The sequence below is a fragment of the Macaca fascicularis genome, chromosome 10 (genome assembly GCF_037993035.2).
Source record: "Macaca fascicularis isolate 582-1 chromosome 10, T2T-MFA8v1.1".
NCBI classification, from domain to species: Eukaryota; Metazoa; Chordata; class Mammalia; order Primates; family Cercopithecidae; genus Macaca; species Macaca fascicularis.
The window spans coordinates 52,500,581-52,516,920 of NC_088384.1; the positions used below are offsets into that span (position 1 = coordinate 52,500,581).

The window sequence follows — 16,340 nt, forward strand, 5'->3', positions numbered from 1 at the left end:
TTTTTCCAACCAGAGGCCTCTCCTCCATAGCCTGAAGGCTCGGCCAATTCCCACGAAGTTTGCCGGGAACGCAAGGCTGTCACAGATATTCGTGGCACCAAGACTTGTGCGCAGGTTGCACACATTGGCCACTGTCTGTGCCACGTGCAATGACGCCGCCTGAGGCGCGCACACCGCACGCGCACCCCCGTAACGGCTTGGCTTGCCTGTAACGGCTAGGCCTGGCTCTGCGTTCCTGGCTTGGCTTGGCGTTCCTCGCTTGGCTCGGCGTTAATCGCTTTGCCCAGTGTTTCTCGCTTGGATTGACGTTTCCTCCATCGCGTTCCTTTGCTGGGCTTGACCTTTTCGCTGCTGGGCTTGGCATTCCCTTGGCTGGGTTGGGTGTTTCCTTTGGGCGGGGCGGGCCGGGGGTTGGCCCTTCCTGGGGGGGGGGGGGGGGGGCGTGGGATCACCCCGGCTGGGCGTGGGCTTTCCCCGGCTGGGTGTGGGTTTTCCCGGGTGGGGTGGGCTGGGCTACCCTGCTGGGGTTGGCAGGTTTTGGCTGGGATTGACCTTTCTCTTCAAACAGATCGGAAACCCAGAATTTCCTGCTAGTTGGTGAAACTGGTTGGTAGACGCGATGTGCTCGCGACTACCGGCCTCCCCTGGCTGTTCAAAACAGATGGTGGCTGAGGTTTCTTCAATACCCGCTGCCTCCCCTGTGAAGAAGCCATTTGGTCTCAGGAGCAAGATGGGCAAGTGGTGCCACCACTGCTTCCCCTGCTGCAGGGCGAGCGGCAAGAGCAACGTGGGTGCTTCTGGAGACCAGGACGACTCCGCTATGAAGACACTTAGAAGCAAGATGGCCAAGTGGTGCTGTCACTGCTTCCCCTGCTGCAGGAGGAGCGGCAAGAGCAACGTGGGCACTTCTGGGGACCACCATGCCTCTGCTATGAAGACACTTAGGAGCAAGATGGCCAAGTGGTGCTGCCACTGCTTCCCCCGCTGCAAGGGGCGCGGGGAGAGCAACGTGGAAGCTTGGGAAGACTACGACGACAGCGCCTTCATGGAGCCCAGGTACCACGTCCCCCGCTGCAAGGGGCGCGGGGAGAGCAACGTGGAAGCTTGGGAAGACTACCACGATAGTGCCTTCATGGAGCCCAGGTACCACGTCCCCAGCTGCAAGGGGCGCGGGGAGAGCAACGTGGAAGCTTGGGAAGACTATGATGACAGCGCCTTCATGGAGCCCAGGTACCACGTCCCCAGCTACAAGGGGCGCGGGGAGAGCAACGTGGAAGCTTGGGAAGACTACGATGACAGCGCCTTCATGGAGCCCAGGTACCACGTCCGTGGAGAAGATCTGGACAAGCTCCACAGAGCTGCCTGGTGGGGTAAAGTCCCCAGAAAGGATCTCATCGTCATGCTCAGGGACACTGACGTGAACAAGACGGACAAACAAAAGAGGTAACCGGGCCTGGGCTGGGAGGAGGCGGGACGTGGGGGGATGATGGGGGCATACCCTCCTGGAGGGATCCGGGTCCTGGCTTTCTGTTCCTCCGCAGGCCCCACACCACCCTGGGTGTGGAAACCTCAGAGAGGTCAGGGCACAGGCCCTTTATGAACAACAACACAGAAACAAAACTTTAGCTGATTTCCTATCCGATTATAATTTCCCTTATAGAACACTAATAGACTGTATGAAAGTAACTTAACTCGCAAAATCAAGTCGATGCAGCAGATTATTTTTAATGTACACATTTTAAAACAATGTTCTATACATTATAGAAAGGTGTATATTGAGAACTAAGTCCCATAATATATCAATTTCTGGGCTAAATATTTTTCAAATAAAATCCAATATGGATTTGATATCAATGTACCCTATGTAAATATGTCCTTTACTGAGGAACCTTACAAGGAAACTGAAATGGGAAGATGGTTTGTGTCCTTGAATAGGAAGATTCGTTTTTCTTAAGATGTGAGCTTTTTCTCTGTTTATCACTTTTACGTAAGCCAAATAAAAATAGCAAAGTTTTAGCATTTTTACACTGCACATCCTGTATTTTATTGCTGTAATAAGTTAATTTTTTGTAACAGAACGGAAAAAGACTTGCTTTTCCAGATATCAAAATGTGAATGTGCTATTTCCACAAATTGTTTACTAACAACTGAAAAAATATCAATGAATAGAACAGAATAGGAAATCCAGAAATACCCAAATATATGTAAGAATTTAGCACTTGAAAATGGCGATGTTTCATATTGATAAAGCAAGATTAATCATTAATAAATGAAATGCATGCTGTTTGGAGAAAACTAGCTAGATTTTTATGTCACAAAAGTAAGTTCCTGGAGTATAGATTAAAATTTTTAAATATACAAAAGGAGAAAAATACCAGAAGAAAACACAAAAGCCTATTTATATATGCAACTATTTATTTATTTATTTATTTATTTTTCTGGGACAGAATCTCACTCTGTTGCCCAGGCTGGAGTTCAGTGGCGCAGTATCAGCTCACTACAACCTCCGCCTCCCGGGTTCGAGCAATTCTCTGCCTCAGCCTATTGAGTAGCTAGGATTACAGGTGCCCGCCACCACACCCGGCTAATTTTTTGTATTTTCAATAGAGGCAGAATTTCACCATCTTGGCCAGGTTGGTCTTGAACTCCTATCCTTGTGATCTACCCGCCTCAGCCTCCCAAAGTGCTGAGATTACAAGCCTGAGCCACTGAACCAAGCATATATATGCAGATATAATAAAATAAGCTCAATTTAAGATTGGGCAAGGTACTTTTTTGCATATCTACCAGTGACCTGTGCACATAGGAAAACGTAGTGTTCCTGGTAAGAGAAGGAATTTAAGTTAGAAGAGGAAGGAAATACTGTTTTCTATTGAAGTTAGAAGAGGAATGAAAGGCCGGCCGCGGTGGCTGACGCCTGTAATCCCAGCACTTTGGGAGGCCAAGGCAGGTGGATAACGAGGTCAAGAATTTGAGACTAGCCTGGCCAGCATGGTGAAACCCCGTCTCTACTAAAAAATACAAAAAATTAGCCAGGCATGGTGGCATGCACCTGTAATCCCAGCTACTCAGGAGGCTGAGGCAGGAGAATTGCTTGAACCAGGGAGGTGGAGGTTGCAGTGAACTGAGATTGCACCACTACACTCCAGCCTGGATGATGGAATGAGACTTCATCTCAAAAGTAAATAAACTAATTAATAATAAAAATAAATAAATAAAGGAATGAAATACTGTCTTCTATCCACAAAGTTTGTGAGGGTGAAGAACAGTGGTACTTATGTAGTTGCTGAAAGTTTAAGCTGCTGCAACTTTTCTAACACACTTTGATGATAAGAACCACATGTTAAAAATGTGTATGCCTTTTACCTATCAACTCTATTATACTGAAATATCTATATGAAATAGAGACATATGTTTTTCTTAGTATTGCTTAAAATAGCAGTGTATTAAGAAGAGCTCACATAAAGATTTTATGAAAAACTTTCAGTGCATCCATAGGATGGAATAACATGTAACCATTGAAGGTATCAGTAGATACAGAGATATGTTGTCGTGCAAAGATGTGCTTTGCTATATCAAGTGAGGAAAAAATCAGTTTGTTATACACCTACACAAACAGAATCTGCTCTTGTGTTACCTGAAAACGTGTAGAAAACATAATCAAACTTACTTCTGGGGATTTGTAAGTGAAGTTCTTCCCTTTCTCTTATCTGTGATTTCTGCAATGAATATCTGAAAAGTTTTAGTTAAATTTCACTAGTAATGAAATAATCCTTGGGAAGAGAAGGAATGTGCTACTTGCATAGATACAAATAATTTCTCACATTTTATTATTTATTTTTATTCCTGTGGATAGCTATCTTCTGTGAACTTTTACCCTGTTGAGAAGTAGAGGGTTTCTGTTTACCTGTTCCTGTAGATTTTATTGTATATACATTTTATTATAAAATTATCTTTTCATTATATATATAAACATGTGTAAAAAGGTATGAATTAATTATTTTATTTTAGTTATATATTTATGAAAACTAAAATAGCAAATATAAATGACCATTACTATTGTAAATGTATTGCTCTACTCAACAGGAGCATTCTTTAAAAATATTGAACTCCCAAGCTGTGTTTATGCATTCTTTCAATCCGTTTAGTCATCAAACATAAGCCAGACACCTATTATGTGGAAGGCATATTCTACCATCTCTCAGGATCCTTCCATCTTTGAAAACTTCATATTTACCTGCTGGGCCTGAGCAAGTTGAGAGATTTAAAATTGGGGCATTAGGAGGTAATCTCAATTGAAACTTTTCTTCCCTCCTTTCAAACAAAAGCATTTCTGAAGGTAGACAACAGTAAAAGATAACCCTCAACTACCCTTCTGAAAATGTATAAGTCTTGGGTAAAGACTGTTTTAGTACTTTTAAGAACTAAAATGTGGTACACAAACAGCATGGAATACTATGCAGTCATAAAAGAAAGAACGAGAGCATGTCCTTTGCAGGGACATGGATAGTGTTGAAGGCCATTACCCTTAGCAAACTAATACGGGAACAGAAAACCAAATACCGCACGGTCTCACTTATAGGTGGGAGCTAAATGATGAGAACACACAGACACCTAGAGGGAAGCGACACACACTGGGGCCTATCAGAGGGTGGAGGGTGGGAGGAGGGAAAGAAGCAGCAAATAGAACTAATGGGTACTGGGCTTAACACCTAGGTAATGAAATAATTTGTACAACCAACCCCCTTGACACGTTTTTACCTATGTAACAAACCTGCACATCCTGCACCTGTACCCCTGAAAGTAAACGTTGAAAAAAAGCTCCACAAATAGTTTCATAAATTCATTTTAAAAGGAGAAGAATTATAATAGTCTTAAATCCTAATATGAATGATTGGAAATATCTAATGTACATACATTGTATAAATCTAAGTATTGATAAAAATGAGCCCATGCCATTCATTTGAATTTCAAGCTTTCTTTGGCTTAAAGTTTTTGAAAACCAAAGTAAGAAATAGATTATTTTAGAAATTTGTTTGTGTTTTCACCTCAGCCCTCTTATTCCATACTTCTTTTAAGAACTAAAATTTATCTAAATGCTAGTCATCTGACTGGAACCGCCCCAGACGTGTTATATTGTAACATATTCTACTTAATGTAAGGCACCAGGGATTGTATGATGCCCCATTATTGTATGTCTCAATAAGAGAATTATTTAAATGCTGCCAATTACAGTTATAGTAAATCATGAATTATAAGTGGTATTTCAGTGTGAGAAATGGTGAAACATAGAGACAATGATCATCTTAGAATCAATAAAATACATCGTTACCTGTAATCTTTAAAACATACCTGAAAGTGTAGGTATAATTGTATCATCTTACTGAATTCAAATGTTGTCTTTAGTGGTATTAGTAAAAATTAAAATATCTTACAATTACTGAGCTGTTATTTGTGTTAGGAACTATTCTATATCTTTCGTGTAGAGTCTTATTTAAGCAATACTGTGGTTTCCTCTGAGAAATCGACTCTTTTCATTCCCATTTTATTGATGAGGAAATTGAGAGCCAAAAAAGGTAAGCAACAGCTGGGAAGCATCAGAGCTTCAAGTAGGATTCCAGCCCAGGTTGAATGCCATTCAAGGGCTCTGCTCTTCCTATTCAAATAGGCTGCTCTTTCATTCATACAGTGAGTCATGAGGTAATAATAGTGTGCTTTCTTCAAAGGGAAATTAAGTTTGTTTTGAAGGCAGAGTAATAGCAGGCTATTCTGTGTTTGCTATTGCATGAATCATTGATGTAGCTGTAGATCGTGCACTACAATTTCCTAAAACTTCTCACTCTCATAGGACTGCTCTACATCTGGCCTCTGCCAATGGGAATTCAGAAATAGTAAAACTCCTGCTGGACAGACGATGTCAACTTGATATCCTTGACAACAAAAAGAGGACAGCTCTGATCAAGGTATGCAGTAGTCAACTATATCAGTATGAGATGGCTTTGATTTCAATACACAGCATAAAAATGAGTTTTCTCATTTAAATGGAACTAGTTGGTGAAAGCAGTGGAATGTTAGTTTTAATTCTCAGGACTTATAATTTATTTTTGGTCTAATACTGACAGGCTGTACAATGCCAAGAAGATGAATGTGCATTAATGTTGCTGGAACATGGCACTGATCCAAATATTCCAGATGAGTATGGAAATACTGCTCTACACTATGCTATCTACAATGAAGATAAATTAATGGCAAAAGCACTGCTCTTATACGGTGCTGATATTGAATCAAAAAACAAGGTATAGGTCTACCAATTTCATCTTCAAAATACTGAAATGCATTCATTTTAACATTGACCTGGGTAGGAGCCAGTTTTCCATATTTGGAAGCTCAAGCATAACCTGAATGAAAATATTTTGAAATGAGTTTATTATCTAAGACTTTATTTTAAATATTGTTACTTTTAAAGAAGCATTCGAGGGTACAGTTTTTTTTTTTTTTAATGCTCTTGTGGTTTATGTTTTTTTAAAAAACACTGTATTTGTAAAAGGTAATACTTTGTTTTTTTTCATGCCAGGTTTTTTTTTTCCCCTAATAAATGTAAAATGACAAAATTTGCCCTGGAAATAGGTTTTACATTAAAACTCCAAGAAAACTCAAACACAGTTCAGTGAATAGTAATCCTGCCCCTTTGGCAAGTTCCCCCCCCCCCAAAAAAAAAAACAAAAAACAGTAATAGATATGAGGTGATGGATTTCTCAGTGACAAGTCTTTTTCTCAGTGACAAGTCTTAAGATATTTCTGATTACACATGAGGCAGAAGCGGAAAGGGAAAAAGACAGCAATCAGAAATATCAAGACCAATTTAGAAATTAGGTAATGGAGGGAAAGACCATGAAGAGGTTTTCTGTGTGTGTGTGTGTTGCTGTTGATCATTCATTTGTTTCCTTTGTATGGTGAGACAAGGTTATTTTCAATTTTAGAGAATGACAGTTTTCAGTTTGGGAGAGGGAGTTAGTGGGTTGTAAACTGCTTAGAGATCAATTTCAGGAAGCCTCTGAGGATCCAGATAGGCAGTGAATAGGTGGTAATGTAGTGGGAAACACTTGAGCAGAGGGAACAACAAGTAATTAACTGACTTAGTGTCCTATTCTGGTAAAAATGGCCAATTGGAGTCTCAACTCTGCTTTCAACTCTAGAATATCTTGATGGGAAGGTGGGTGATAAGGGGCTTATAAGGAGCAAGATCAGGTTGGATTTTGAGTTTACTAGACCTTGTTCTACTCTTACCGGGGAAAATTATGTGATGTTTTCAGCAAATGAGTCTCTCTCCTACTCTTTCCTCTTTTTGGCCAAATCCTCAAATGATAAAGGGAATTGGTTATGTGGATGAGCGCTGAGACTGAAGTAATCATCTATTGCACTAGCTTCCAGCTAGAGTTGTGCATTCCAGTTACCTCAGGAAAATTTTTAAATAATCCACAAGTCTAGGCTTTCCCCCTGAAGATTTTAATAGAGTAAATCTAGTATGTACATTTAAAAATGTTTCCTTGAAGCCAGGCATGGTGTTGCATGGCTGTAGTCCCAGCTGCTGGGGAGTCTGAGGTGGGAGGATTGCTTGAGCTCAGGAGTTCGAGTCTAGCCTGGTCAACATAATGAGACCCTGTCTCTAACAACAACAACAACAACAACAACAAATTTCCCAAAATCTGGATACACTTCTGCTCAAGAACCATGAATACATAAGTGTAATATGTAAATTCTTATGTCTCAGAATCTTAAGATATTTCTAGAAGAGTTGGAGTTGGATATGTGCTAATTCCTTTAAATTTTTCCTTTCCAATAACATTAATCTAACTTTTTTTTGGTTGGTTTTTGAGATGGGGTCTCAATCTGTTCCCCAGGCTGTAGTGCAGTGGTGTGATCACAGCTTACCACAGCCTTGACCTCCCCAAGCTCAGGTGGTTCTCCAATCTCAGTTTTTTGTTTTAGTTTTTGTTTTGTTTTGTTTTGTTTTTAGTAGAGATGAGGTTAATGCCATGTTTTTCAGGCTGACCTTGAACTCCTGGACTCAAGTGAATCACCCACCTCAGCCTCCCAAAATGCTAGGATTACAGGTGTGAGCCACCATTCCTGGCCAAGTCTGACTTTTATATGTGGATGAGACATTAAAATGAATATTATTGGCACTATCAGCTTACGGAATAATACCTTTTCCTTTATACCTTCAGTTATTCCCTGCCATTCAGAAGGTCTTTAGAAATTTGCAGTGAGTAGTCTTTCATTAAGTAGAAAATGACCCTCTCAGGATTTTGTGTCTCTTTGTTCACTTATTCAAGTGCTTAGGTCAGTAAGTCATTGTTAAGAGCAGAGTTTTCTCAATTAGAATTGTAGCAAATTCTAAACCTTTTTTTTAATCAATTGAAGCTGTATTGTGGACTATCCATTATGTCTCTTATGTTTGCAGAGCTTTGACATAATCAAGATGGCAGGTTTAAACACTAAAAACCATGGAGTTATTAAGAATACAGACGGGAATTCTGTTAGTTTCAGTAATCCTACGAACTGATGATTTAGTTAACAATCTGGAAAAAGTAAATACAAATAGATTTTAAATGAATGAATGGAAAAATTCTTCAAATGGGCAGTAGGAGTATTAATAGCAATTTTTATTGCACATTGGAGCTTGAACTTTTGGTAAAACATGTGAAACTAAAGAAATATTTTACATTCAAATTCTTGCTTTATACACAAGAATTTTGTCTTAGGGTTGGATAATATAGAGATAAAAGATACATCCCCTGCCCTCAAGAAGCTCTTTGTTTAAATGGAAAAAAAAATCATCATCCAAAAGTGCCATGCCAAATGCTGGGTTAGAAGCAAAGAGTCTTAGAAGCAGTAAACGTTGAAAGTGAGTTTTTGAGATGATCAGAGTTGATGTGGTCAGGCAGCGAAGGGGTGTTTCCAAGGGAAGCAGCAGCATGTGGGAAAGCACAGAAGAGTGAGATGGAAGCAGCTACATTTGATTTACTTTCTATGAGTGTAAGTCCATGGGATCTTATATAAAGTTTCCAGTTCAGCTGAGAAATAGGTAATTTTTTGAATTACATATTGTTTTTGTTTTATATTGTTTTACAGCATGGCCTCACACCACTTTTGCTTGGTGTACATGGACAAAAACAGCAAGTGGTGAAATTTTTAATCAAGAAAAAAGCTAATTTAAGTGCACGTGACAGATGTGGAAGGTATAGTTATTTCTTTTAATCTGTGTGTTGTTCGAGATTGATAGCAGTCACTCAAGTCATAAATAATAAATTAGTAAGATTAAATTATACTTATTGGGACATAGTGATGAGTATCAACACAAATCAGTTAAGTAGAAAAACAATTATTTGGACTGGGCAACATGAAGAACAGTTTTAGTAGGATTCATCTTCTCTTATTGTATTGACTGATGTTATTTGTTGTATGGTGTTTTTGGTTAGATGATATTATGTTAGCTAAAGGGATTTCATGTTAATTTTATGAAATGTGAACTTTAGGTTTAGTTTACTTTATGACCCAGTATTGAACTTCTTAACCTTTTCTAGTAGTTTTTAACCTCTGTGTCTTATATGCTTTTCTGCTAAATATGCTGCATGAAACCTAAATAGGAGTTGAAAATCCTTTTTTCTATTCAATGACTCTGCTTTAAGTTGCCTTGTTTGAAGAATATTAATGTTAGCTTATCCCTACTTGACAATTAATTGCTATTCCCACATACTGTGGGTCCAACAGCTTTTCCTTTTCTATTTCCAGTGTATTTTGATGGTTTTATTTTTAATTGGTATGGAGAGAGGGAGTGAAGATAGTTTTAAGTGGATACACTTTTCCTTTAATGAAGGCAAGCCGTAGGTGGGTGATAAAGAGAAAAGAGCTAGGCTTTGGATTCACACAAGACTGGGTTTAATCCCTAGCTTTCTTACTTGGTAAGTGTGTGACCTTGGGAATCTTATTTACCACCAAATGTGTTGTCATATATGAAAAGTAGGAGAATATATCCTTCAAATTGATCGTGCATAAGTAAGGAAGATATATATGGCATTTAATTCAGTGCCTAGCACATGCTTATTGGCATCATTAACTGAAACTGTTATGACTATTCTTACCATTATTATTAATATTACTGCTTTCAGCAAGCAGAGAGCTCTTACTTATCTTACCCTCTAGCTGATTTTCTATTACAGCATATCAGTCTAGGGAAGCTGTAAGGAAATCTTCACTTATAACTTTGTCCACTTCAGATAAGTGGCCCTAGCATTGTTTCTTGCCCATTGAAAGACTTTAAATTAATGTCTTCTACTTTCCAATACCTCACCGAGATAAGAGGTTTCCTTGTTGTCCCTTCCTTTAAACCTTGTTGGTATTTTACAAAGATGAACACTTAAGCACCCAAGTGCTTGTGTGTTTTAGTGCATGTAAATCTTTAATTCTGCATGGACAGGCAAGATGTTAAGTTGATAAAGTATATCAAATTAGCTTTTAAAATAAGTTTATTACAGTTCCTAAGGGAGAAATTATCTCTGTCATTTTAGAAATGCTCTGATACTTGCTGTACGTTGTGGATCAGCAAGTATAGTCAGCCTTCTACTCGAGCAAAATATTGATGTCTCTTCTAAAGATCTATCTGAACAGACGGCCAGAGACTATGCTGTTTCTAGTCATCATAATGTGTAAGTGTTTACATTAAAAGGCGAGTTAATGCTAAATTGAGGTTTAAAATAATTATAACAATAACATCTTACATATCAGGTGAGATGTCATAGTGCCGTTCAGCTAGTTTTAGACTGGCAGTCAGTTAGTCCCCTGCATCAGCCATAAATCAGAAAAAAAGCAAGACAATTTAGAAGTACCAATGGATACAGGATTCTTTATCTCAGGACTTTTAAGACCTTGATACTTAGAGATCCCAACATTGTTCATTTCATCCAAGTATAACACCTATGGATGGGATTAAAAAACAGTGTCATATCTTTCATTTTTCTGATTAGTTATTTGGGTCTTGAAATGTCCAGCTTAACAAAAAACCTTGTACTGTCTTCTGGAGACTATTTCCTACATACTCCTTGAATTTTTCAATAACTGAAGGGATTCACTAAATCCAAGGAAGACAGTCCCTTTTTTCAAGTCAAAAGGAGCAGAATAAAAAGGACATTCCAGTCATTTTGATGTTTCCCTTGTTTCTGTTGCTGCGTTGTTGCCACTCAAACTGGTCCTGTTGCCTGGTAATGGTTGACCTTTGACACCAAGATGCCCTTACTGATTCAGATCCCTCAAGTCTTTAAGTTCCCATATCTATGCTTCTATGCTCAGCCATTGTTCCCAAAGCACCAGCACCCTGCTCTGGCAGCTGGGTATCCTGACTTGATCTGCAGACAAAGTGAGCAAATTGACACTTGCCCCCATATTCAGAACCTAATGTAGAAACCACATCTTAGCCAAGAATTAGCTGAGACCTTCATGGTACAAAATCCTTTGAGGCCGTTGTTGGTCTTTTCTCTGGCAGATATTAATTAGGCTTGTTCTAAAGGGTCAGAGGGGTTCAAATAATGTGACAGAAAGAGATCAGTGTTTGTTTCTTCTTCTTTGCTATCAGATCTGTACTGTGAGGCACCTTTATATTCTCTATAGAACCTTAGGCAGTAGAAAGTCCCATATGAACCTTCTCCGAGCAGTGACTCCCAGTTGTGGTCGGCCCTTGAGTGATCTGTTTTACATGATAATGAAAATCGTCCAAGCTACTTTCATCTGTAACTCAAGATTTTAAAATATTTTCAAATTCTACCTCACAGGGAGCCATTGAAGAGAATTCTCAGAATCTCAAGTAGGTTATTTGGACTTAACAGAACCAAGCCCTGTGCATGACTCATCACTAATCATGTGTAAAAGTAGGGCTTTGTGCTTGCTTCCGCAGCACATATCCTAAAATGGGAACAATACAGAGAAAATTAGCATGGCTTCTGCATAAGGAAGCAGCACAAATTTTTGAAGCATTCCATAGTTTGGTCAGTCACTGGGAGGTCATTTGACTATTTGCTGACTAGCTCTAAGGAAACAGTGTGAATCAAAGCAAAAAATGGGTGCCACCAAAATATTGAAATTGTGATTTGCTCTAAAAAAATAGTCATGTAAGATGGTCTATGAGGTGATTCAGAGCTGAATAATGTGTTTGGTGCAAAATATGTTGTTAGTGTGTATGTCAAAAATTAGAGAATGTCAACTTACAACTTCTTCATGGAAACTAAAAAACACATAGGTAGAGTTTTGGTCTCCATGTCAGCTGGAATTGAACATCAATATCAACTATTATCCTAAGAAACATCTGCTGGCTCAGAGTTGGAGTCGGTAGAGAAGGATCACTGGTCCAAGCCAGGTCTTAACATCCATTGGTTTTTCTGCCCTTGGTGTGATTGGTCAACTCCGTAATAGTGGACACTCACATTATCTACTTTAATGAGATATTTATGAGTAAATTTAGTTACAAACTAAGACGTAGTTGAGATGCCCAGAATTATAAGCCCTAAGGAGCAGGAAAACTAAGAAGCAAAATTAAGACTTAATAACATTTGCTGAAAACCATAACATTTGCATATTAGAACCTATGAACAAAATATGCATTGGGTTTTATTTGGGATTCCAAGATAATTCTAGTTATAATGTTTAGGAACAGATTATTCCTTTGCTTTACTATTTCTCCGAGCATTTAAAAAATGTTATCTTGTTAAATCTTTGTAACAACCTAGTGAAAGAAGGCAGCAAAGTCCTCACTTTGTTGAAGAAGATAAGCAAGTCATCCAAGAACAAATAGCAGCTGTTCATTATGGAGCTAGGACTTAAGCAGAGTTGGAACACTTTCTATTATGTCATGCTAATGCAAGCTAATTTACTGGGTCACACTGCTCTCAATTTATGAGCATTTCACCCTACATTTTTGTCTTCTTAGAAGCTTCAAGAGAAGTTTGTAGAATGTACTCATAAGTGGATGGGATAATACTGTTAAGTTCTGATATTATGATATTGTTTGAAATACTCTAAGAATTTTATATTTGGTAAGTGTTTTACATCAGTATTAAAATAGTAATTTGGTTTATTACATTTTTATACATAGAATTTGCCAATTACTTTCTGACTACAAAGAAAAACGGATGCCAAAAATCTCTTCTGAAAACAGCAATCCAGGTAACACTTGTGATAGTGAATTACTTTAGGTCAGTTGTCCCCGATCTTTTTGGTACCAGGGACCGGTTTTGTGGAAGACAGTCTTTCTATGGGCTGGGGGAAGGTGGGGATAGTTTCAGGATTATTCAGTCATGTTACATTTATTGTGCTACTTTATTTATATTATTATTACATTGTAATATATAATGAAATAATTATACAACTTACCATCATGTAGAATCTGTGGAAGCTCTGAGCTTGTTTTTCTGCAACTAGATGGTCTCATCTGGGGGCAACATGAGACAGTGACAGATCATCAGGCATTAGATTCTCATAGGAAGCACACAACCTAGATCCCTTGGGTGGGCAGTTCACAACAGGGTTCATGCTCCAATGAGTACCTAGTGCTATCACTGATCTAGGAAGGGGCAGAGTTCAGGCAATAATATGAGCCATTATTATTGGTTGGCTGTAAGTACAGGTGAAGCTTCCCTGGTTTGCTTACTGCTCACCTCTTCCTGTGTAGTGTGGTTCATAATAATCCATGGACTGCTACCGGTCTGTAGCATGGGAGTTGAGGACCCCTGCTCTGGGTGGTCCTACCATAGATAAAAAAGTAAAAGTAAGGAACTTTTGATCTCAAAAGAATGCTGAAGCAAAGTTATGTTACATATGCTTGTCCCAGAAAGGTCTCACTATTACTGACTTCATTCCTCCTCATTTGAAGTTGGAAAGAGACACATTTACTTTGTTGGAGGAAGATGTGCTCTTCTACCTGCTGGTTAGTTGTCATGATAACAGCAATTTTGTTAGAACAAATGCTCTGCTACCATTTGCCAAAAGATTGTCATAATAAATATACAAATTTCTCAACTCTAGGCTCAGGAGATTATAATAAAATTAGAAAAATGTTTCACAATAACAAAAATGCTAGTATGCTACCTGGTTGTGGACACCTAATACATTGTATAACCCAAACGGTATGAGGACACCTTTAATTTAGCCATCAATTTATCAAAGAACTTTTATAAGTTTGGTTTTATAAGTTGCAGGAGATAAAGACGGAGCAGATGTAGTTTTGATCCTTAAGGTGCTCATAATAGAGCTGTCTCTATTTCATTTCTGTGCTTTTTCAATAGAATTTACAAAGAAAATATTTCCATTTATGTTTTCACTTCACTTAACAAATAACTATTGAATGTCTTTTAGATACTAACCATTTTTCTAATGCAACAGAACACAATTAAAAGTACAGACAGGAGTTTGTTATTATCATTGTCATTATTTTTTTATTTCACTACTTTATTCAGTTCTTACTGTGTGCTAGATGCCCACTGGAAGCTTTTAATTTATTATATATTGATTATGTGCCAGACATATGTGATGAGGAATGAAAGTTTTGGTTAAAAAAAAAAAAGTAGGTATGATTCAAGGGAAGCATGCAGAGTGAGAAGAATTTTTCTAGGTAAAAAAGCAGAAGAATAATGTTTGACAGAAGGAACATGCAACAAGATTGTGTGTTGGCCAGAAGGAACATCTAAGGAGATTGCCTGTTTGGCAGGAAGGGCAGCAAGTGCAAAAGACAAGATGCTTGAGTGAACTTTGCAGGGTTTCTGAGCAGTTCACTTTTGCTAGCACCAAAAGTGTGAGATACCAGAGGTTGGGAATGAGGTGAATACTTGGGTAAGGCAAGTTTATGACAGACTTTTTAATACTACAGAAATGAGTAGGTTTCGTCCTGTGGGCCATGGGAAGTTTACCAGGTAGAATGCTTTGGACTGCAAATACTGATGAACAGTGGTGAAAACAGTAGGAACCAGAGTTGTTTTGTTTGTTCAGTGATATCCTAGGGATCCCTCTTGTCCCTCTTTCTGTGCTGTCGACAGTGTTTTATTCATGTCTCCTTTCATGGTCGGGTAATCTGCAACAGCTCCAAACATCTTGTTCTCACAACACAACATCTCAAGGGCTTCTTTTCTTCACCTGTGTTTTCTAAACAGGGAGAAAACTTTGAAGCACACAAGGGGCTTCCTGTAACATTTAATTGGCTGTGTTACACTACCTGCTCATTCCCAAACCAGGCACTGGGAATGCAAATACGTGATTAGCTTAGAATTAAGTTTCTCTTTCTGAGGCTCAGGAGGGAGATTGGGATAATAAACATCCCAATAGACTTGTGTTTCTTCTGCAAGAAAGAATAAGGAATGGCTATTGGTAGGGAGTCGACAATGTTTGCTGCAGGGGCTCATTGGAGACATGGGAGCAGGGGAGTCACAAGATTAAATTTGAGTATTAAGGCATTCTGGTTGTGGTGTAAAATGGGTTAGCAAGCTTTTCCTGTAAAGGACCAGGCGGGAAATATTTTAGACTATGTGGTCTCTGTCATAACTACTTACCCCTGCTGTTGTCTGCTGTTGTAGAGTGAAAGCCACCATGATTCTATGTAAGCAAACAGGCATGACTGAGCTCCTTTAAAACTTTATTTACAAACCATAAGGCAGATTTAATTTGGACTGTGGCCTATAGTTTCCTGGGATTGGTGGAAGGTTACCATGGAAAGAAACCAGGAGACAAAGGAAGCTTTTGCAATAGTCAGCTATAGTTTCCGTCACACATCCTTGGACTAGTATCAATGTATTATAAGGTTTTCACCCATCCATGGTGGAAGAAAATTAGGAATCTCAGTTACTCATTTTAATATGTTGGTCTTTGTTTTTATGGTGTTATGCCTTTTTATTTGTTTTGCTTAATTTTTTCATGTAAGAACTAACATTAGTAGTTGACGGTTTTCTTTTAAATAGAAGCCATTTTGTAAAGTTTATGTTCCCAGTGGCAGTGGAAATATAAAGCAGAGGCAGAAGAGAGGTATAGTCCATATGATTTAGTGATAATTGAATGAGAAAGGCTTGGGGGACCGAGAGAAATGTCAGATGATTTACAGGTTTCCAGGTCGTACACTAGTATTTAACCTGGACATGAGGAAGGAGTAGGAAATTTTCTGGTGAATACAGAAGAGCAAAGAGCTGCAGGTCAGCAGAAATGACCATTTTTTTCCTATGCATGTTTAATGGAATATTCATGTAGTATATTTTGAGTAGGTAATTGGATAACCAGCATTTATAACTCACGTCCTACTACTTTGACTC

General features: G+C 38.7%; 1 protein-coding gene and 1 non-coding gene across 2 annotated transcripts in view; both read left to right on the forward strand.

Annotated features, from left to right (window-relative positions):
• The first annotated feature begins 661 nt into the window (after positions 1-661).
• Positions 662-16,340, forward strand: part of LOC135965271 (POTE ankyrin domain family member C-like) — a 59,122-nt gene continuing 43,443 nt past the window's right edge. Inside the window, exons 1-7 of the mRNA XM_065521795.1 lie at positions 662-1,056; positions 1,318-1,443; positions 5,849-5,963; positions 6,123-6,296; positions 9,136-9,242; positions 10,572-10,709; positions 13,145-13,215. Coding sequence (XP_065377867.1) covers positions 662-1,056; positions 1,318-1,443; positions 5,849-5,963; positions 6,123-6,296; positions 9,136-9,242; positions 10,572-10,709; positions 13,145-13,215 — 1,126 coding nt within the window. The remainder of the gene's footprint in view (positions 1,057-1,317; positions 1,444-5,848; positions 5,964-6,122; positions 6,297-9,135; positions 9,243-10,571; positions 10,710-13,144; positions 13,216-16,340) is intronic.
• On the forward strand, positions 11,935-12,041 carry LOC135965781 (U6 spliceosomal RNA). The gene has a single exon (XR_010578894.1). It is a non-coding gene; the product is annotated as a U6 spliceosomal RNA (small nuclear RNA).